A 22,649-nucleotide genomic window follows, 5' to 3' on the forward strand; every position below is an offset into this window, starting at 1 on the left:
GATAACATAATACCCCCTATAAATTCCTCTTAAAACTCCTTCCATGATGAGATACAGGAACAACTATAAAATCATCTATCTGAAACAAATAAAATAATTGATATTTTAAATTACAACCTGTAAATAAATAATTATGATTTTAACTAGTTTATCAAACCACAACTAATAATAATTCAGCAGTGAAGTAATGCACATATAGAGAGAAACAAAAAAAAACTCATAATTATGCATAATAATTCCTAAAACATTCACAAACATTTTCATTACCAATCTCTGTTTAATTTAGGTTCCTTGTGGTTATGTTATGATGTTGTTTTCTAGAAAAGTATGCGGTTTGTATCTATAGGGTTTTAAGTAGGTTTTTACTTTTTATTGGTCACATCATTCAGATGTAATATGCTATTATGCAAAATTTTTAATTTTTTTGACTTAATATAGGCAACTTGATGCATTCTAATTAAGTTCTTACTTTCCGTTTTCTATATATGAATTCTAGTGCATGAAGGAAAAAGATCTTGATATTTGGATGGCAAAATGCCCCAATAGCCCGTCTGTGAAATTTTTAGTTAGCGTTGGTAATGTATATTTTTTTATCTCGTTTGATTATTTATATAGAGTTACATATTTTACATGATGCTAATTTGTTCGCCATAACTATACATGATAATACCTAAAACATTCAAACTAAACCCAAAATTAGCAACATTGAACCCTGAACTAAACTCCATCCATGCAATGCGTTACCAACCCCCAAAAAAAAAATGCAAATACTCACTCCCAAAACTAATTATACAATACACAATCTCACTAATATTTTAGTCGAAGAATCCGTTACTTACCTCAAAAGTTTGCACTAGAAAATTCTGTCAACGTCGTCAGGCAGCCCGTTAGTGATGCTGTCTGAAGCGTCACTTGGAGCGTTGTCAGCAACACTGTCAGCGTCTTACTCAACTCCACGCACTTAACACACCATTTCAATCCCACTTAAAATGACAACGTTTGAGAGAAAGGAACAGATCGACCCCTGTCCATTTTTCACTTGCTAGCTTGGTACTTAATGGATACCTGACGGCCAGTTCATCTCCGTTAAGTGACACGTACACTAATTTCGTTTGTTTTTAACGCTGGAAGCCATGAAAGGACCGCCATGTCTGACGACACACAAAGATAGGAGTCGGGACGTACCTTTTTTTGGACAGTAATCACTTTATTCTTCTAAAAGATTGATAGGAATTGGATTGAGTGTTTACTCAATAAAGAAATAAGAAAACTTAATTGTATTTTCTTTAATTAAATTCGTTCTTATCATACCAAATAAAATGTAAAGAGAAGAAACTCGACAGGATATTTATAGCCTAACCCACTTAAATGCTCTGGACTTTTTATTAATTAATAATTTAATACTGCTACTTAATTTCAAAAAGAAATAACGAAAATGAAAATTTTATTTGACAATTTTAAAGGACCAAATTGACATACCTGATTTTATTTTTATCTTTTTATATAGTTGGTAGCCTCGCCCAACCGAGCGAAGACCGTCATGTACGACTGACCTGTATTCAAAAATAAATAGTAGTTTATCAAAATATAATTAAATTCAATTCTATTATATGTGCACTAAAATTAATTGTTAAAATTAATCATTCATATAAAATATATATTAAAATATATTTAATATAAATATATAATAATTAATTTTAGTGAGTAATTAATATATAATAACATTTTTAGATTAAATTTTTGTTAGACTCCATCAAGCTATCTATAATATCAATTCATATTTAAATTTTTATTCTCCTTTATCTCAAAATCTAAAAAGTAATATTCTCTTTTACAATCCAGATGTGCAAGCAGGTCTGAAAGTGGGTTGGTATTGGTTTGGGTCTGCTGTCAAAGTTTATGACTCACGCAATGGTTACTTGTGGTTGTATAAGCAGCTGTTTGGTTGGGAGGAGCGGGAGAATTAGCTTTGACTTTGGTGCCAGCTTGTTCCAGAAAAGCACAAGTTTTTGACTTGGCTGTCTCTTAAGGAGGCTCTTCCTACTGCAAGTTTTCGCTTCAGAAGAGGGATGTCGTTATCGGATAGGTGCCCAAGATGTCTTTCTAGCTAGGAATCGGTTTTACATTGTATTCGAGATTGTCCAAAAGCTCAACTTGTATGACATATGTTGGATATTTCTTGTCATCTTTTAGATTTGAAGAACTGGTTCTTATATCATAGCAGAGAGTATCCGTTCAAGTTCTTTTCGGGACTTTGATGGATATGGCGAGTAAGGAATAATGACATCTTTAATCCTCATGAAACTTGGCCTCCGAAAAAAGTGATTTGTCTGGCATTAACTTCAGAAAAGGAGTTTAGGAATATTTTTGAATTACAACGTATGTCCCTTCCTTCTATTCTAAATGGTTTTTGGAATCCTCCATCGATTGGTACTTTTAAAATTAATTGTGATACTAGTTATCTTGATTCGGGTGATAGTGTTCGTTTTGCTTGTGTTATTAGAAATTGTAATAGGAGTTGACAAATGGGGTGTTTGGGAATGATTGAGAGTAATGGTATTTTTCAAGGGAAATTGTTTGCTATTTGGAGAGGATATCTCTTAGATTGGGATGTGGGTTAACGAGATATTATTTGTGAGACAGATTGTGTGAAAGCGTTTAATCTTGTTACCAATCACCAAGATGGTTTTGAGTTTATTAATCCATTGGTACTCAAAATAAAAGATATCATACATTGAAATTGGCATATTGACTTTCGTTTGATTATGAGATATGCAAATACGGTGGCAGATACTATGACAATGATAACGATGAAGTTACAACTTTTTCATGTAAAATGTCTTTCACCTTAAAAAAAGTTTAAGAGTCTTAAACAAAACTGTCCTTCTATTTAAGAAATTCCTTTGTTTTGTGTTTTTTTTATTTATTTATTTAAGTAACCAAAAAAAAATTCATATTTAAACTTTTCAACGCAGTTACACACACATTTATTAGTTCACAAGTTACATATCATAAAGTCCTCCATGATAATTTGATCTTAATTAATAGCACGTGTTATTACGGAATGACTACATAGTGCACCATTTTTTAACAATTCTGAAGAATGGTATAATTAATCTTTTTTTTAACCCAAAAACACTATTAATAAAATTATTTTTGGAAATCAAATTATTGCTATAATTTTATTTTATTATTGTAATTTTATTCACTCGTAAATCCTTGAGTAATTAATTTGTCAAAAAGGTAGAACTTTTTCTTCTTAAAAAACAACGAAAAAAATAATTTCAAAGAGTGCTTCTCTTGAAATTTTGTGCAAACTACTAGAGTTTACATTTGTTTTGAAGTATTGGGATAGAGACTAAAAGATTGAGATTTAATATTATATTATTAATTTAGAGATTGATATTAAAATTTTTGTCTTTATTTTTAAAATTTTAATATTTCAGTACTTCTAAAAAATAGAAACACATGGACTAAAATTTTTAGAGACGGATACTAAAACTTTAATAACATCTTATATCTAAAATACCTTTATTTCAATTAATTAATTCTAATTTTTATTTTTTATACAAATTAAATTAAAATTTTATTTTTGTTTCAATTTTCGCCTCTCACTCTATACCAAATAGAATACTAAAATTTATTTCAATTTCTATCTCTAAATTTTTGTTTCTCAGTATTAATTCTCTATCTCTCTACCAAACTTAACATTACAGAATACTTGATTGGTGCAATTTAATCGATGTGGGTTCGCCGTATTTTGTATCAAACTTAACTTATATATGATGAAAACAAAAAATATTCATAAAAATACAAATTCACGTAACAGAACATTATAAATTGCATAATTATCACGTAATAAAGAATAAAGCAATAATGCAAGAACGGCCTTTGACTTTTGGATTATAATATCACTCAAAGTGTGCTGTATTCGGGTATCATGCAAGCAACTCACCGACTCAACCTTCATATATAACCACTACCTTAACTCTTTATTTAATAATAATAATTATTATTATTTAGTACTATTAATTCATATATCATAGAAATTAATTAATTTTTATATCTATATTAATCAGTATAAAATCATTTTATATCAACACATTTAATCATAACTATTATAATTATATAAAAAATAACCATTTTTTTATAACTTAAGCGATTATTCAATAAAACATATTTTAATCGGAGAATTATGTAATATTTTTTATTTTTTAATTTTACTATACTTTTTAAAAATTTAATTTTGATGATAAAATAGTTTTATAACAAATTAAAAACTTGTCGTTGATCCATAAAACTTACTTAAACGGACGAGTGGGTTGACTACTCAACCAACACAAATTAATTAATATATTAAATAATTAAACTCATATAAGTAGGGATTAACTAATCCATGGCTTCTCCTCCATCTCCCTCACTCGTCGTTGACCAACTACTTTACATTTCCCCATTTGTTAAGCCACCTTTAGCTCTCTCCTCCACCTTCTTCACTACCTTTTTTCTCTGATTTTCCATCTTCTCAAACTTCAAAATTGGATCACAGCCACCACCACAAGTTTTCCCTTGATTCCATTATTCCAATCTTAACAACACCAAATTCATATCATCTATGTTTCTTGTTCCATTTTCTACATAGAACCATCATCTCTTTGTAATCACCAACCTGGGTCCCTTCTCCCCTTCTATTCCTTAGCAAAAACCTTAATAAAAACCAACCAATTATGTAATATTTTCCTCTTTCTACCTTAACATCTTCAAAAAAACCCAAAAAAATTCCTTTTTTATCCTCAAATTTGAAAAATCATGTAGTGTTTAACCCTTAGGTGTATCCACTATTCTATCCAATCCGTATAGTTTTGATCATTTAAGTCTTTCTTTATTACCTTGTATTAAAAAAAAAAAAAAAAAGAATGCCAGAATCGGAGACCGGGACGCCAACAGCGGCGTCTATGCCGGCGACGCCGGATACTCCGGGAGGGCCGCTGTTCACGTCGCTTCGAGTGGACTCGCTGACACACGAACCGTCGTTTACAATGGCGGGAAGGTGCGGCACGTGTTTGCCAGCTGCCATGAGTAAGAGCCATAGTTGCATCACTGATTTCACTGTTGGTGTTCCAATGCCAAATGTTTCTCTCGCTCAAAAGGTACGTAATTAATTCACTAATTACCCACTAATTTTAATTTCTATCAATTATTGTTGCATTTTCTCTTAATTACCATCTTCTTTCGTTAATTAATAAGTAATTTCTAATGATAATAACTAAATTAAAAAATCTCAAAGATTAATAATTTTAACTTATATTAATCAATATTTTTAGTCAATAATTTAACAATTTTAATCAAGTAATTTATTATTATATTTCATGATCTAAGTGAAGTGCTTGAATGGGAGACTAATAAAATAATGCAAAATGTGTGTTTGGAGCCATGTGAACAATTAATCTTGAACAGACATGCATAGAACTGTTGTTGTTCATTATTATTATTGTTAAAATTGTTATCATGATTGTTTTGGTTTAAGGATATATCTCTATGAATTATATTGATTGGGAATGTTTCATCAGTAGTGTGTGGTTTATAATTTCATCCAAATGGATAATTTTATTAAAACGTACGGTACGGTGTATATTTTACATATGTCTAATATCTGATTATTAACAAAAAGAAAAAACACGAATGTCAAGATATATTTTTTAGTGAGAATAAAAATATATTACTAAACTATATGAAAAGTTAAGATGAGAAAACATGAATCCAAACAGTTTTACACAATATGTACTATAAAGTATTAGAAAATGTCTATTATTTTAATATATTATTAATAGAACTTTTATCAAATTAAAAAAAGAAAAAAAAGAAGCGTGTGATATAGTGAATGCCAAAGTAAACCGTTTCTGTTACTGTTACAATGATAACGTCCAAATAATAATAATACAAAAATTGTTAGTGTTGTAAGCGTGAGGAGTGTTGAAGTTAGTCCCACATAAAAAAAACAAAAAAGAGTGAGGAGTTTATAAAATGAGAGACTCATTAACTTGACACTTTAAGGTTTTAAGTTAGATGTGATGTCTTCTTATCTTATGTTCTCTTACTTGATTTTTTTCCGGAATTTCTCCGGTAATCAAAAGCTCTCCACGGTTGGCCCAACAAAAATATCTGTATTTTTTTGTTTATGTTTTGAATGTTATGTTATTTTGGTTTTTAATCCTTTCTATAAATATTTAGCTTTTAGTTCCACATTTTTTTATTTTCAAATAATTTTATGTAATTAATATATACTTACGAATGTAAGTGTTAATCCCTATAAATATAATAATAGAATATACGCTTGGTCTTACAAATATATATTAAATTAGCTATACAAAAAGAAGTGAAGTTACAAAAACAAATATAAATTATTATATGCTTTTTGTCCCAATTAATAAGTATTTTTGGCTTTTTGCTTAACTAACAAAAGATATAAGCTACAAAAACTAATTCCTTATCTTTACGCCACACTTTAGTTTTAATTAAAAAGGATTATATCCAATTAATTTAATATGAAACGAAATTCAATTATTGATTGTTAAAATAAAATATTTTACATATTAATAATATGCAGTATTAAAATAAATAAATTAAAATTTGTAAATTATTTTATATATGTATGTGTCTGGGAGAGAGATTTTCATTTTCCCTTTCTAATCAGAGATAACAATAGAAAAAAAAAAAAACTATCTTTTTTTTTTTAAAAAAAAATAACTTGAATAATGTGTATAATTGAGCAATAGTAGCCTAAGCCTGTCAATTTATATATCTTTTATATATTTAAAACACAGAGTCAAATGAGTGTGGATCCATAACTCTCTCATCATTAACTCATTATCGTCATCATCCATCAATCCCAGTCAAAAGAAAAGAGCTAGCCATTGCGTCCAATAAATGTCGAATTCACTTTTTAAATTTATTAAAATGTTTGTATTTTGACTTTTTTATTTAGATAAAATCTTTATAGAAATTAATTGAAGAATATCTTAAAAATATAAGTTAAAAAATTAAAACGATTTTTTACTCTTAATATAGTATTGATATACTTAGTACATTAGAATTTTAAAATTTTATTTTTTATTAAATTTTGTATTTATGATATCTTTAAAATTATTCAAGGGTGCAGCAAGACCTTATTTTATATTACTCATTACTCCTTTTGTTTTTAAATAATTTTCTATTTTCTAAATTTTGTTCATCCACGAAGAAGTGTTTACTTAGCAAATTAATGTAACAATATTGTTTTTTCTACTCAAACTCCTAAAGTAACATATGAGAGAGCATAGATTAGTAAAATAATTAATATAAAAAATAATAACTATCAGTGAAAAAATTCTAAAATTTTATTTTTCAATTTTTATAACTCTAACATATTTTTTAAAAATATACAAGTCTTAACAACTAATACACCCAAAATATAGATGAGAACATAAAACTGATAAAAGTTGTGTTTGGTTCTATAAATAGGATAAGACAAGACACTAAGAATAAGACACAAAAATTAGTATTATTGTATTTTATTTGGTGATAAACTATAATAAATTATAAAAGTTTAATTTATTTTTATTTTTATTCAAAATTTTGAAAAAAAAATATAATAATAAAAAATTAACAAAAATAATAAAAAAATAAAAAAATAAATTATATCTCTTATTAATGTCTTTATCTTTCTTGTCAAAATAAACACAAAATATACTAATTCAATATTTTTTAATACATATTTTTATTTATATTTTATCTACTAAACATAATTTTATGTTTTTATATATCTTTGTTAATGTCTCATGCCTATATAGAAACATAGCCAAAAGGAACCAAAGGACAAGAAAATATAAATGAAATACAATCATCTAAAACTCACACTTACCTATTCATAAAACACATCTATCACACGAGCGAACATTAGGCCAATCACTTCCAGCATTGCTACTAATAATTACACCCAAATATATCTCTAGGTCAATTCAGTTGGCTCTAACACATTTCAACAACTTAAAAAAAAAAAACATGTCAACAAAATTGACACTTATTTAAAAACGAAAAGAATATTATTTATGCTACATGCACCAATCATTCTATTAATAATCAAGCTGTAGAGAATATATATATATATATATATATATTTTACCTAGGGTATAATCTTTTGGACTACCTAATTCAAGACAAGTTTTGGATCATCCTAGTCTCATAGATTATTTAGAGTTTGGATCTTTATCATTTGATTTGTTGTATAATAGTTGTTTTGAGAGTTATTTAAAATGGTGATTTGGACTTGAATGTGAGGTCCAATTTCTTTTTAAAGTAGCGTCCAACTTGTGCTGGTGTCGAGATGCCATTGTCTGAGTTTCTCGTGAGGAGGTGGAGGGTAGTACCTACAAAAAACTCTGATAGTTAAGTTTGCAAAAATTTTAGGTAAGTTTTAATAGATTAAGACTTGAATATACCTTGAATCTCAGTATATTTATAGTAGAATCGATAACCACATTTTAGACTAGTTCTACTTTTGATGGTGGATAATCCTTCTCTTTTGTTAGAGAAGTTGTTGAGATCTCCCTTATAGATTATTAGGAGATATCTTAGGAGTCAATTACTTATTTAGATAAGTAGAGCTGAATTACTGTCATCGTGTCCGACCTCTATAACGTCGAGTAAGTATTGATTGGATCACATCACTTTGTAACTTCCTCTCCTTTTTGTGGGGGTGGTTAGTCCCTTTTATATTGGAGTTGTTAAGATCTCATATTTTAAATATATGAGCATATTTGTAGATGCAGTTAAGATTCTGCACACTAAGTCAAATAAGGTCGAGCGCAGAGGTAAATACCCAATCGGTATCCGAAAGATTCTGACGCTAATAAAATGGTACCTGACTTTTGTTATTGACAAAATAGTTCTTAAAAGATTTTAAAATTTGACAAGCGTACCCCCAAGCTCGTCGGATTTGATCTCCGGCAAGCACAATGCTAACGTGGCCACCGTGTTTTGGTGACTTGACAAACCACCCTCAAAACCCCCTCCCAACACACACTCCCTCCCTGTCGCAGCCCCATCCCCAACACACACTTCTCCCCCATCGCAACCCCCTCTCCAACCTACACTCCCCCCTTCTTCCCTCAACACCACCATTCGCAGCAACAACAACTTTAACATCAATAGTAACAACAACCTCTATCACTCTCCTTCCCCAATTCACACTACCCCTCCCTCCCTCAACCCCATCACTTGCAGCAACAACAACCTCAATATCAACAGCAACAACAATCTCCACCACTCCCCCTTTTTCAACGCACATTCTCCTCTCCCTCCCTCAACATCACCATTCACAGCAACAACAATCCAACATCAATAGAATTGTCCCGAATCATGAATTGTCCCAAATTGTTAGGTTAATTTACCATTAAAAAATATTAATAACAATATAACTCAGAGAAAATAAACAAATTCATATACAATAATCAAAATAAAATAAAATAAAGTTTAATACAGACACCACCAAAGCAAGAAGCAGATTTAGACAAGGCTAGAAGAAGAACACCAGAGACAGAGGAGGCACGATACAATGGAGCCAAGATGAAACACAGATAGAGGAGGCAAGGCAGCGACTAGGGGCGAGCAGCAAGCAGATACAAGCAATGAAGGCAACAGTGGTGAAGGCACACAGACGACGCAATGCCGACGAAGGAGATAGATAACACTGGCGGACGCAAAAGACCCGATAACGAGATAGCGACAGTATGGTGTCGGTGACACTGGCTCTGTAAGACTGAGAAGTTTGAACTCTACTACCGTTTTGGGAGAGTGAGTTGAGAGTGTGAGACAGTGTGTTGGGAAGGGGATTAGGATTCAAAGGGGTAAGGGATGGGGATTAGGGTTCAAAAAGGGAGATTTTGGATTTAGGAGAGGGGGGGAGTGCGTTGGGGAGGGGGGGATTAGGGTTAGGAAAGGGGAGGGAAGGATTAGGGAGGGGGAGGGGGAAGAAAAAATGCGTTAGAAGGGAAGGATTAGGGTGGGGGAGGGTTTTCACCATGTCATTAAAATGTAGTGGCCATGTCAGCATTGTGCTTGCCGAGATGTGCTCTGGCGAACTCGTGGGTATACTTGTCAAATTTTAAAATCTTTCAAGAACTATTTTGTCAATAACAAAAGTCAGGTACCATTTTATCAGCGACAGAATCTTTCGAATACCGATATAGTATTTACCTCATCGAGCACATAAGTAGAGAAAATTTAAACTTTGAATACAAGTCGGACATAATTACCAAAATTAATCTGATCTTTTAATCTTTATAGATTGTTGATTGGATTTTTAATTATTTTAAATTTGACTCTCATAATAACCCAGTGCATGAATAATAATCATTTTATTTGTTTGAAAAAAATGGTATTTTTAACAAGTACCTAGCAAAATTCTAATAATAATATTTAATCATTTTTCTTCAAAAGCAGATGGATTTTCTTAGCCGAATAGCCATCTCCCTTGACTATCTGTTCCTCACTTCCTTGGTGTGGTTTAATTCAACTCAGCAGTTTTGCTTTCCCATCTTCATCGATTGTGTCTCTTGCTAGTTGCTGCTACTATCTACTACTATATTGCCATTGACCCGTTGACTTATTAGTTATTACTAGTAGCTTCTCTTTTTCTTCTTTTTTAATTTTTTAAAAAATTTTAGGGGAGTTGAGTAGTCACTTTCCTTTGACCTCTTATGCATTTAGGTCGGTACTGATTTTCTATCCTTTGACTTTTTATCTTCTCCTACTCAATTCTTCAATTCGAGGTCTTTTTTCATTGGTCTCATCGGCCACACTCTATATATAAGATTTGAATAACTCCACACCCAAGACCCAACATTTACTACTCTGACTTCATTACTTGCTAAATAATAATGATTGAGATGTATTATTATATTGAAGTTATACGAATTTAAAATTAATTTGTAAAATTATTTGTAATTAATTATATTAATTTTCTAAGTAAATAGTTATGATTTGTGAAACAAACATTTTAAGAGTGGATAGTTATTTTCAAACACACAAAATATATATTCTCAGAAATGTTAATCGATTCAAGAATTCTTTTGTTGATTTCCCCGGCCAAACCCTTGTATTAAATATTTAGAATTTTAATAAAATTGTTCTTAGGATATTTGTCAAAAATTAAAAAAAATATTATAAAAAAGATAAGATATCAAATACATTAAAAGTTACTTTCTCGGTAAGTACTTTCCTCTTTTATATCTCAATAAGAGTCAAAGGGCATTGATTAATAAGCAAACATTAAAGGGAAAAAAAATTAAAGTTCGTTCGCTTTGTATTTTTATTTATTATTTTATTTTTAATATTTTACATTTTTTAAGTTTTATATATAAAAAAATATGAGACAAAGCAGAAAATAAAATTTTATTATTTTTACTATTTTTTATTAAAAATCCTAAAAGTAGAATATAATAAAAATAAAATAAAAGATCCAAATTAAATGCACATTTTTTTATCTTTATTTATTACTTGATATTTTCATCTAAGATGGATAGTATTTTTCAATTGATATGTTTATAATTACTATAGTTAAAGATTAAATATAAAAAATACTTAAAATAGTGATAATATATGATGAGTTTTAATAACAAATATTTTAGATTACTTGTTAGTTAAGAATACAAAAATAAATTTTTAGTAAAACAAAAAACAAGATTTTTATATTTTTTAAGATATTAAATAAATAAAATTTTTTTTTTTTTTGTTTAAGAGATAATACTTGTTTTTACTTCAATAGTACTATACTCTTGATTCTTTATTTTAAGTTATCCTCAAGTTGAAGTAACGAGACCATTAATGGACTGAGCAAGAATTCAATGAAGGCGGTCATATGCAACTAAAAATATTTGAAATTTTCAATAAATTTTTTAAAATATATTGTATTTATTAAACTAAAAATTTAAAAAACTTATGCTAATTTTAGCCTTACCCTTCAATTTGATTAAATTGAGTTAAAATACGATAACAATTCATATAAAAATATCTTTATATAAATATTATAATTAAAAATTATTAGATGATAATTTAATTTAATATATTAAATTATTTAATATTTTTTAATTTTTATCTTTATATAAAGACAACCAATTATGTTAATTGAATAATCAGTTTACTCGTTTGTTTAGATAAGTGTTATGAGTTTAAATTTTGTATTGTGAATATAGTAACATATTAATGAGCGACAGACCCTTAAATAAAGTTCATTCGCAGCTGATTAGTATTTGGCCTTTTAAACTGGGATATATGGTAAGCAAAAAAAAAAAAGAATAAATGGTCAAATTCATTCGAAAGATGATTCATTCTCTAAATTGGTCTCCAATTTTTTTTAATTAAATTAGTCATTTAAAGATTTTAAGTTAATCACCTTAATCTTTTGGTCACTTCTTTTATTAATAATGTCAACATTTGCTGATGTGACATGTTAAGTGACACTATAAACTAGTAGTTCTAATTGTAAGCTAATATGATAAGTTTATAAAATTAGATTGAATCAACTCTAAATGAAAGAATTTTAATGTCTCAAGTTTTCTTTTCAATTACGTTTTAATTTGATCTAATTTCATAAACTTATTATATTAGTAATGGAAGTGATGAAAAGACTAATATATACTAATTTAAAATTTTTGAAGAATAAATTTGATTAAAAAATATTTTTGAAAATCAATTAAAAAGCAAGTAATCTTTTAAAAACTAATTTTACCTTTGAATTAAAAAAAATTACTTGAAGACAAATTTGTTATGAAAAATCACTTAAATCTTTATATATATCATGTTTCGTATTTTATAAAAATTTAAAATTTATATGTTCACATATTTTGTATCTATAATGTTCCGTGTCTATATCAGTGTTTGTACATTATAGATCATGAATACTCAAAACAATAAAATGTAAAAAAACCAGGGAAATGAACTTCCAAATATGATTATGAAGGTACCGTAGAAGAATTAAAAATGGTTTAATTACTTTATTAATTTTTATACTTTTATAAAATTTTTAATTAGGTTTTTATACTTTTTTTTTTTTTAATTGAGTTCTTGTACTACATTTTTTTATTGAGTCTCTACACTTTTTTTTTATTTGAATTCTTACACTAATTTTTTTTAGTTGGGTCCCTATATAATTAAGTCAAGTATTATTAAAAGAGATCTAATTGAAAAAAAATTTGACATAGGAATCCAATTAAAAAAATATATATAAAAACCTAATTAAAAATTTTACAAAACTATAAAGATCAACACAGTAATCAAATCATTAAAAATTCGTATATACTCTAATAGTAATAACAGAGAGTGAGATGGGAAGATCATAAAGCATGCATGTTTGAAGAAAATAATGATAATATGAGAAGTGTTATTGATGAAGATATAAAAAAATGCAAAACAGGTTGGAGCAGAGTTTGTTGGAACATTCATACTGATATTTGCAGCAACAGCAGGGCCCATTGTGAACAACAAGTACAACGGAGCAGAGACTCTAATGGGCAACGCTGCATGCGCCGGCCTCACCGTCATGTTCATAATCCTCTCAATTGGTCACATCTCCGGCGCCCATCTCAATCCATCCCTCACCATCGCCTTCGCCGCGTTTCGCCACTTCCCATGGACTCATGTCCCTGCCTACATTGCCGCGCAAGTCTCTGCCTCCATTTGCGCCTGCTTTGCTCTCAAGGGCGTTTACCACCCTTACCTCTCCGGCGGCGTCACCGTGCCTTCTAACATCACTGTTGGCCAGGCCTTTGCCACTGAATTCATCATCACTTTCATTCTCATGTTTGTTGTAACTGCCGTTGCCACTGATACTCGTGCTGTTGGAGAGTTGGCTGGTATAGCTGTTGGTGCCACTGTTTTGCTCAACATTCTCATTTCAGGGTACGTTCGTAATTAAGGAACCTTTCATTTCTTTACTTTCTGATTCATTGATTAATTTACGGTAATTTTTTTTTATTTTTACTTAACATTTAAACTAATTCTCTATTTTTTTAAGCTAAAAATGTTCACTCCTAGTATTTCTCGTAATTTGGAAAATAAAAAATTTCCTTTTATTTTTGTTCTATTGAAGTTATTAGACCAAGTGGAGCTTAAGGGACGATGACGTATCAGTAGGTTAAGTTAATTAACTCCTAAGTGAAATTATTAGATAGCACTAACTTGTAGTGTGTATAACAGTATAAAAAAATATTTAAAATTATTTTATATAACATAACATCTATAATTTTATAATCATAATATTCGTCATTATATATTTATCAAAAATAAATTTTGCTCAACTTTATCGATGCATCCACTTGGTACAAATATTTATGTAATAAACTTAGAAGATAGATTAATTTTGTCTATTTTTAAAAATCCTTGAGGTATTCTTTTTTCTCATAGCATTAAAAAATAAAGGTGTATGCATGTATTGAATAATTGGTTAGGCCAACAAGCGGCGGTTCGATGAATCCGGTTCGAACGTTGGGTCCAGCGGTAGCCGCAGGGAATTACAAACACATATGGCTGTACTTGGTGGCGCCAACACTGGGTGCCCTTGCAGGCGCCGGCGTTTATACGCTGGTTAAGCTGCAGGAAAGCGATGCTCATCCGCCGCGACAGACTAGGAGCTTCCGTGACAGGGCAGGCTAGCCCAGCAATCACATATACACATGCTGCTACCTCCCCCTCCCTTTTTGTTTCATATTATTAGGACCATATATATATTAAATAAATAAAATGTGTGGGGGATCCTTGGTTAATTATGCTATGTTTAGTTATGTGAAATTAAGTGTGTATGGTGTGCATATCAGATCCATGGAAAAAAAATAAAAATGATAAGATAATAAGAAGAGAAAAAACAAAAAACAAAAAACAAAAAAAAGTGTTTGGTGTGTTTTGTTTTGCGTTATCATTCACGCTAATGGGCGTGAAGCGTGATTTGACTATGTCATGCTTGTATTGTGGTTTGATTCAGTTATAATAAGAACTACCATTGTGTGTGTAACGATCCTCTTCTCAAAGTAATTTGTTTATTAGAAAAGAAAACTCCATAATGCACACGTTCAGTTTTGAAGTGTATTTAAGTGAAATTTAAATACTCTAAATTTTGAATTTTTATTTTAGAGGATAAAACGTAATCTCTTATTCTTGAATAATTTATTTTTTATATTTTTTTTTGGTCCTACTTATAAAATAAATGATAAGAGATCACTTTTTACTTTCTAAAGTGAAATTCAAAATTTAGAGGATCCAAATTTATTTTAGTAATACGATCATTTTATAAAAAAAATGATAGAGAATTAGTAGAATTTAGTATTTTTAATTATTAGTTAGTTAATAATATTTAAAAATATGAGATAAAAATATATTATTAAATAATTAGACTAAAAAATTAGATTTATGATTAAAAATAATAATAAAAAATAATAAATTTTCAATTTTGTGCATCCACACGTCCGTGCATCTGATTTTGTGCTTATCCGATTTTAATTTTAAACAATTATAAAATTTAAATGTTGAAATTGAACCTATGGATTTGTGTGGTGTTTGAAAAAAATTTAGGAAAACAGAATCTACTGTAATCTTTCACATTTGATTCTATAAGTGGGACTAAAAATAAATGAAAGAAAGAATAATAAATGGTTAAATTAAATATTGTACATTATCTAATTTTTTTTATTAAAAAAGATCCACTTCCAAAAATTTATATACACTAAAATCGACCCTCATTTCATATTCTTTTTCGTCCCTCAGCAAATCTCATCATCCAATTTATTCAATAATAATTTTAAAAAATTAATACTATATTAAAAAAATACTAATCATTTCAATAATAATAATAGATAACATAATTTTTATCCATATTAAAAAAATTAGCCTTTTTCTTTAAGCATTTAGGTCTGTATTTCTTTAAGCGGCAGGATTGGAAGAGGAAAAAAAAAATAATGAATAAGAATTTCGAATAATATTTTTTATTTTTAATATTTTGAATTATTTTAATTTTTACCCTTAAGTTTTTGGATGGGATAAGAATAAATACAGACAAAAAAAACAAATGATTGGAAATTTTTAATTTTGATATGGAGGGGTTGATGTAGTATAGTAGTGATATAGGGGTTTATGGTGTTTCACGGAGATGTGATGGCTGGGTAAAGGAAATTAGACGGACCGATTTGGTGGACGAAAATCGGACGGACCGATTTCAGGACGCGGCAGGTGCACCAATCAGACCCACCGATTTGGGCTCCCTGTCCACACGTCACGCATGCAGCCCTCCTTGGTTGGCCCATGATTCCCTCATCCAAAAGACCATTGTTTTCCCCTTCCCAACAGTATACCTTTTACTCTCGTATCACTCTCTTCAATACACACTCAACTCCACCACTTTCTTCCTTTATCACCATTGTTGGACTACAACAAACCTTCAAAAAAATTTAAAGAAAATGCCAAGAAGACCAAAAATTAAAGAAGTAAATCAACCAGAGTTTCATATTGTTAATTATCTTGGGCATCCAAATTATGTAAGTTTTTATTTTTTAATAATCTGATTTAATAATAATAATAGTGATAATATTACATTTTATTAGCGATATATATTATAATGGCACTAAGTAGAGATTAACTATGTATATGTGTATGATTTTATTGTTAGGTGGTTAGAAATAGAAATCAAAATAGGAATTAATCATGTATGTATGTATGATATGGTGCTCTACGGAAGAATTGGATTTTTTTTTTAATGGTTATTGCCTTATTGGTTAAAATAAAATAATAAAGAATGAATAAATGTAAGAAAGAAGGAGAAGAAGGAATGAGATCTGTACATAATAGAGTAGAGTAGATTGATATATTGTTGTTGTTATTATTATTATTAGCAGTAGTAATTAAGTTTAGTAAATTATTATAATTAATAATAAAAATTTAATAAATTATTTTATTTATGATCATTAATAATTGAATTTTAATTTAGTAAAATTTAGACAATAAATTAGTAATAACTAAACTTAGATTAGGAAATTATTATTATGATGCCGTGTTAATAATAATAATAATAATAATAATAATAATAAAATTAGTATGCTGTTTTATGAATAATAATAACAATAATAAAATTAGTATACTGTTTTACAAATAAATAGTTTATCAGTCGTGAAATTATTCTGGTTAGTTAGTTAAGGTTAAATAATTTTTGTTATAAGATAATGAATATGATTAAAGGATTTTTGTATAACAGATTTACTGTGTATATTTGAAATGCAATTATGCTGGAATTAGTTATAATGGACATGTAAGGATAGTTGTGTTTTTGAGAATATAGTTATATTATACAGGTACTTATAGCATAAATGTGATATTGTAGAGTTCACGGATGTTGATGTGTGATCATTTAAAGCCGTCGGATCCATACAACCAAATTGTTGAGTCACATTTACGCGAGACTGGATTTTATTATGTTTCACAAATTGGAATTATCCAATGTCAGTCAGCAATGAGTAATGCTCTGATTGAGAGATGGCGGCCTGAGACTCACACATTTCATTTTCCGGTTGGTGAGTGTGCCGTGACCTTGGAGGATGTGGCGATAATTTTCGGTCTGCCGACAAATGGTCTTCTGGTTACAGGACCGACCATGAGTAGTTTTGAGGCATTGGAAGCCGAGTGCTTGCACCAATTTGGAGTGGCACCGAGGAAGACGGACTGTAGAGGGAGCTTTATAAAATTAACATGGTTTAGGGGTTTGAAAGATCGTATAGTGTTGAATGATGATGTGCACATTCAGATGTATGTAAAGTGTCACATAATGTTGTTATTTGGGACAATTCTGTTTGGAGATAAGTCAGGTGCAGCTGTGCATTGGAAATTTTTACCTTTGCTCCGTAACTTTGGTCAGATCATACAGTTTAGTTGGGGTTCGGCATGCCTGGCATACTTGTATAGATCATTGTGTAAGGCAACTCGTGTCGACTGCAAGGAGATGGATGGTCCACTGACACTGTTGCTCACTTGGGCTTGGATCCGGCTACCATTTCTAGCGCCGATTCCCGGCAATCCCCGAGTGTTTCCAATTGTAAACAGGTAATTTTGATTAAAGTATACATTGAAAGAATTGATAGAAATTGTATTTTGTTTTCCACAAGATAATTTAACTAATGGATTGTCCGACGGCAGGTGGCGTAACTGGGACCGTGAAAACTATGCCTACCGATATAAAACGCTTGCGCACTACAGGAGGTTTTGGATGATCTACAAGAAGGACATGTATTTTGTAAAATACAAGTACCTTATGTAACTTGTTAAGTGAATTAATTGTTGTGTAATCATCTAACTGGTTCGATGTGTCCAGTTTATTTGGCAGGCTTATGGCATTGGAAACATCGACCCAGACGTGATTCCTTTAGACATCCGTCATAATTCGGTTATCTGGAGTGCCACAATGCCACTTATATCTTTTGAATGCATCGAGTGTCATACATCTGATAGAGTCAGGAGGCAATTTGGATTGAGACAGGGTGTTCCTAATCAAGAGCAGGATCTAGGTGCATCACACGGTGAAAATCTAACTGGGCCTAAGAATCAAGATTGGGCCAATACCCACTATTTTTGGGTGATGCAGTGGACCAATCGGTATAGTCACACTCTCTCTGATGACTTGGTGCATTTACATTATCCATTGGAAATTTACATGCATTGGTACCGAGAAGCATTTGGTGACCACTTGCAATTGTCGAACCTTGTATTCGAAGAGAATCCAGAAGGTCCTCCACCACCATCACCACCGGCACCGGAACCGGAATCGGTACCTCCACCACCACCGCCACCGGAACCGCCACAACAGGGGTTGAGTATTTTGCACCATATGTTCCTGACACGCATCCGTCTGATTATTTTTCAGCGTCAGTCCCGGTACATCATGTAAACATTATGAACGTACACTTGCCAGTCCAACCGCTGATTTGCACAACAAGCAAACACATGTCGACACGGAATTCAGTCAACCTGGAATTCACCACAGTCGCAACAACGGTGGCGTAGGTCAACTGCATACTCAACCCCACTCGGCATCTCGCGTACCTCAAATACTTCATTTTCTCTATCAAAACAACTAACCTGTATGTTACCCGATGCTCGTTGATTTGCATGCAGCTTGGAGGTCACCATCTCAGAGAACACAAGTCCAGCATTAATTCGGGCTTCAGCCTCGGCTCTTTTTCTAGTGAACAACTCATTCAGTCTGTAAAATGTAGCCTTAACAAGCGCAGTCACCGGGAGATTGCGTGCACCCTTTAAGACAGAATTGATGCACTCCACAAGATTGGTGGTCATATGACCCCATCGGTATCCACCATCAAATGCCAAAGCATACTGCTCACGTGGGATCCGATCAAGCCAGTTGGTGTAAGCCTCACCCCGTTCCTTTAATCGTTCATAGCGCATCTGGTACTCCCTGGTCGTCCTCGAGTATCCTATGAAAAATATTCAGTCAACAATGAACACCATTCTATTTGATCGTACTTACAATAAATTCAAAGTTCATTGTATTTAAACTTACCAATGTTGACGATGAGCTTCTGCAAGTAAGGTGCCTTGAACTTCCTCAAGAAGTTGGACTCAATATGCCGGATACAAAACATATGGAATGCTCTAGGAGGAGACCAAACCCCCATTACTTCTCTCAATAGCTGACCTAATAGAATCGTGTCGATCAGAGATAAGTCCCACACCATCACGTGTCACCACATGTTGACGCAAGTTACTCAGAAAAAAGTACCATGCATCAGAAGTCTCTCCCTCCACTATGGCGAATGCAATAGGCACGATGTTGTTATTACCATCTTGTGAGACTGCAACCAATAAACAACCCTTGTATTTTCCATACAAATGAGTCTCGTCCACCTGCATCACTGGCTTGCAGTGTCTGAAGGCCCTTATACAAGGGTAATAACTCCAGAAGACTCTATGCAGTACACGTATATCAGGAACCAAATCATCCCCTTGGTAAGCAGGCATTGTTTCAAAGTGAACCACTGCTGATGGCTCCTTGTGACACATGGTCTCAAACCATATGGGCAAAGCTTCATATGATGCTTCCCAACCTCCGAAAATTGATTCCACCGCCTGGTGCTTTGCTAACCAAGCCTTTCGATAACTGATGGTGTAGTTAAACTTTGACTGGACTTCATCAATGACTGATTTTACCTTTATAGACAGGTCAACCTCTACCAACGACTTAATTGCTTCTGCAACTGTCTTGGAATCCAGCTTCGAATGGTCTTGAGAAATAGTAGACCTAGTACAAGTGTGACTTCCATTGTATCTCCTTATCTCCCAACAGTACTTCTTCTGCATTTTGGTAACCTTGATTAACCAGTCACAACCATTGCCATATTCTGTACATTTGGCATAGAATGTCGTTGGTTCCGACTCATATACCCGATAGTCTACACCTCTCCGGATGGTATAATCTTTTATTGCCTTGATTACTGCCTCCCTTGAACTGAATTCCATCCCCACTGTGAAATCACCATCCGCCACAACAGGAAGCGCTGCATACATCAAAAGAAATAAATCCTGTATTATGTACTCAGTAATAAATCATTTATTACAACTCAATTAATAAACACACTTTACCATGTAAGATCATAATAGTCTTTTTTTTTCGCTATTCTATCTATGTAAAGAACAACTAAATATAATCCATAACAAAAAACTATTAATTAATAAAAAAAATCAAATGCTATGGTCACAAATGACTATCCACATATCACATATATTACTCATCTGACTTATTGATCAGCTACTACAGAGTTTCACAATGCTGTCTAGCTTTACGCACCTGCATTTATATATTGCGAAAACTCCGGTGCGTGCATAGCCTCCAAATCCAACGACCGCATGAAAGAAGGCTCCTAAAACGGATGCGGGTTTACTAGTGCATTTGTAACTTCCGCCACATCTGCGTTCATGGCGCCGCCAGCTTCATCTTCGTCTTCACCTGGACCAACGATCTCATAGTTACTTTCAAATTCATCCTCGCTTTCACTATTATAATCTTTCAATTCAATGTTACGGTCCGCTTCAGATTGCTCAAACTCAACATACAACTCGATGCACGACATTCGGTGGCAATTTTCCATATACATTGAAAACATTTCATGCATACTCACTTCATCCGTCACGTACTTGGTCTGAAATTGAACAAACCCACCAAACACAGATAAAGGATACCTGTACAAAATACACGATACTCTCCTAGATCTTTGAGAATCTATCTCTCACAAATCACACCTTTCAATTCCTCAAATGACAATGTGAACGGAATAACAACACCTAATGGATTTTCACACACAAATTGAACTCCTTCATATGTTTGCAACAAAATCTGCCCATAATAATATATTTTCAACACAACTCTATCATCCATATCAGTATACGTACTTGCCTATTCTCACACTCACTGAAATCTATTCTACAAGAATGAAGGAAAAGAATGAGAGAAGAGGAAGAACATCAGCTGAGACCGGCGATGAAGAAATGAGGCTTCTATGATTTTTTTTTTTCATTTTATGTATGTAGTTACAGGCGAATCGGACGGACCGACCGCGTGCCACACAAATCGCTCGGTCCGATTGGTGCACTGCCGGTTTAAAAAAAAAATTTTGGCCACCCGAAATCGGTGAGTCCGATTACTGCACTCTCCGTTTTATGAAATTGGGCTCCCACAAATCGATGGGTCCGATTTGATGTAAACTGAATCTCTCTCTCACACAAATCAGTGGGTCCGATTTGTATTCCTTCCTCTCTCTCTGCTTGAAATCGGACCCACCAATTTCTTCCCTCCAAATTCTTAAACGCAACGCAGTCATAACAGTATAATTTTTCCTAATAATCATAACGCAGCATAACTCACACCACTAAATCATATAAAAAAAAATCAGCCCAAATGATTGACGCTTAAAAAATATAAGAGAATAGATAAAATTAAAATAATTCTTAAAAATAAATACATCTGAAAACATTAAAAAAATATTGGCCAGAAGAACACTTTACCCTTAAATAAATTATTTGATGGATGGAGAAAAATTTTAGTTAATCAAATATAGAAGCTATTCATAATGATGATACTTTATGCTTGATTATATTATATTATTTTCAGTTTAATTTGTAATCATTGGTTTCAATTATGTTTAAGTATCAATACTTTAATTCTATATACATAAGACAATAGAAGTTAACATCAATCAAATGAAGTAAATGGTATAAAACAATTCCCCATATAATTTTTTAGTAATATATTGTGATTAAAGGTTCATATATTTGGCTAATACTTAAAAAAAATGAGATCAGAAGTTAAACGTGTGTAAATTATGTGGAAAGATATTTTTTAGTAGGAGAGAAATAACTTTATATTTTTAAAAGATAACTTAGAACTTGTTTAGGTGAACTTTTAAAAAAAAATTTTTTTTGAGTTATTTTTTTTTAAAAGATCTTATAAAAAAGTAAAAGTAATTTTATGTTTGGGTATTTCATGCAAAAAGATTTTTTTATCTATCAATTATGTTTGGGTATAACGATATAAAAGTATTTATTTATTTATTTATTATATGAAAAACATC

At 31.3% G+C, this 22,649-nt stretch overlaps 4 protein-coding genes across 4 annotated transcripts; 2 read left to right on the forward strand and 2 right to left on the reverse strand.

The window, feature by feature from the left end:
• The first annotated feature begins 4,380 nt into the window (after positions 1 to 4,380).
• NIP5;1 (NOD26-like intrinsic protein 5;1) lies at positions 4,381 to 15,037 on the forward strand. The gene is made up of 3 exons (XM_088500573.1): positions 4,381 to 5,147; positions 13,448 to 13,932; positions 14,481 to 15,037. The coding sequence occupies exons 1-3, from the start codon at positions 4,914 to 4,916 to the stop codon at positions 14,683 to 14,685; spliced, it is 924 nt and encodes a 307-aa protein (XP_088356699.1). The 5' UTR covers positions 4,381 to 4,913; the 3' UTR covers positions 14,686 to 15,037.
• A 2,487-nt stretch (positions 15,038 to 17,524) lies between these two features.
• On the forward strand, positions 17,525 to 18,952 carry LOC110266966 (serine/threonine-protein phosphatase 7 long form homolog). Its single transcript, XM_021112068.2, has 3 exons — positions 17,525 to 18,111; positions 18,205 to 18,301; positions 18,392 to 18,952. Exons 1-3 carry the CDS (start codon positions 17,525 to 17,527, stop codon positions 18,950 to 18,952), a joined length of 1,245 nt encoding a protein of 414 aa, XP_020967727.2.
• Positions 18,953 to 19,023: 71 nt separating this feature from the next.
• On the reverse strand, positions 19,024 to 19,667 carry LOC148546812 (uncharacterized). The gene is made up of 2 exons (XM_088498428.1): positions 19,586 to 19,667; positions 19,024 to 19,499 (listed from the first exon to the last, which is right to left on the reverse strand). The coding sequence occupies exons 1-2, from the start codon at positions 19,665 to 19,667 to the stop codon at positions 19,024 to 19,026; spliced, it is 558 nt and encodes a 185-aa protein (XP_088354554.1).
• A 10-nt stretch (positions 19,668 to 19,677) lies between these two features.
• LOC107616305 (uncharacterized) lies at positions 19,678 to 21,152 on the reverse strand. Its single transcript, XM_016318280.1, has 2 exons — positions 20,964 to 21,152; positions 19,678 to 20,604 (listed from the first exon to the last, which is right to left on the reverse strand). The coding sequence occupies exons 1-2, from the start codon at positions 21,150 to 21,152 to the stop codon at positions 19,678 to 19,680; spliced, it is 1,116 nt and encodes a 371-aa protein (XP_016173766.1).
• Between the last annotated feature and the right edge of the window lie 1,497 nt (positions 21,153 to 22,649).

The sequence above is a fragment of the Arachis ipaensis genome, chromosome B9 (genome assembly GCF_059453495.1).
Source record: "Arachis ipaensis isolate K30076 ecotype BB chromosome B9, ASM5945349v1, whole genome shotgun sequence".
Lineage (NCBI taxonomy): Eukaryota > Viridiplantae > Streptophyta > Magnoliopsida > Fabales > Fabaceae > Arachis > Arachis ipaensis.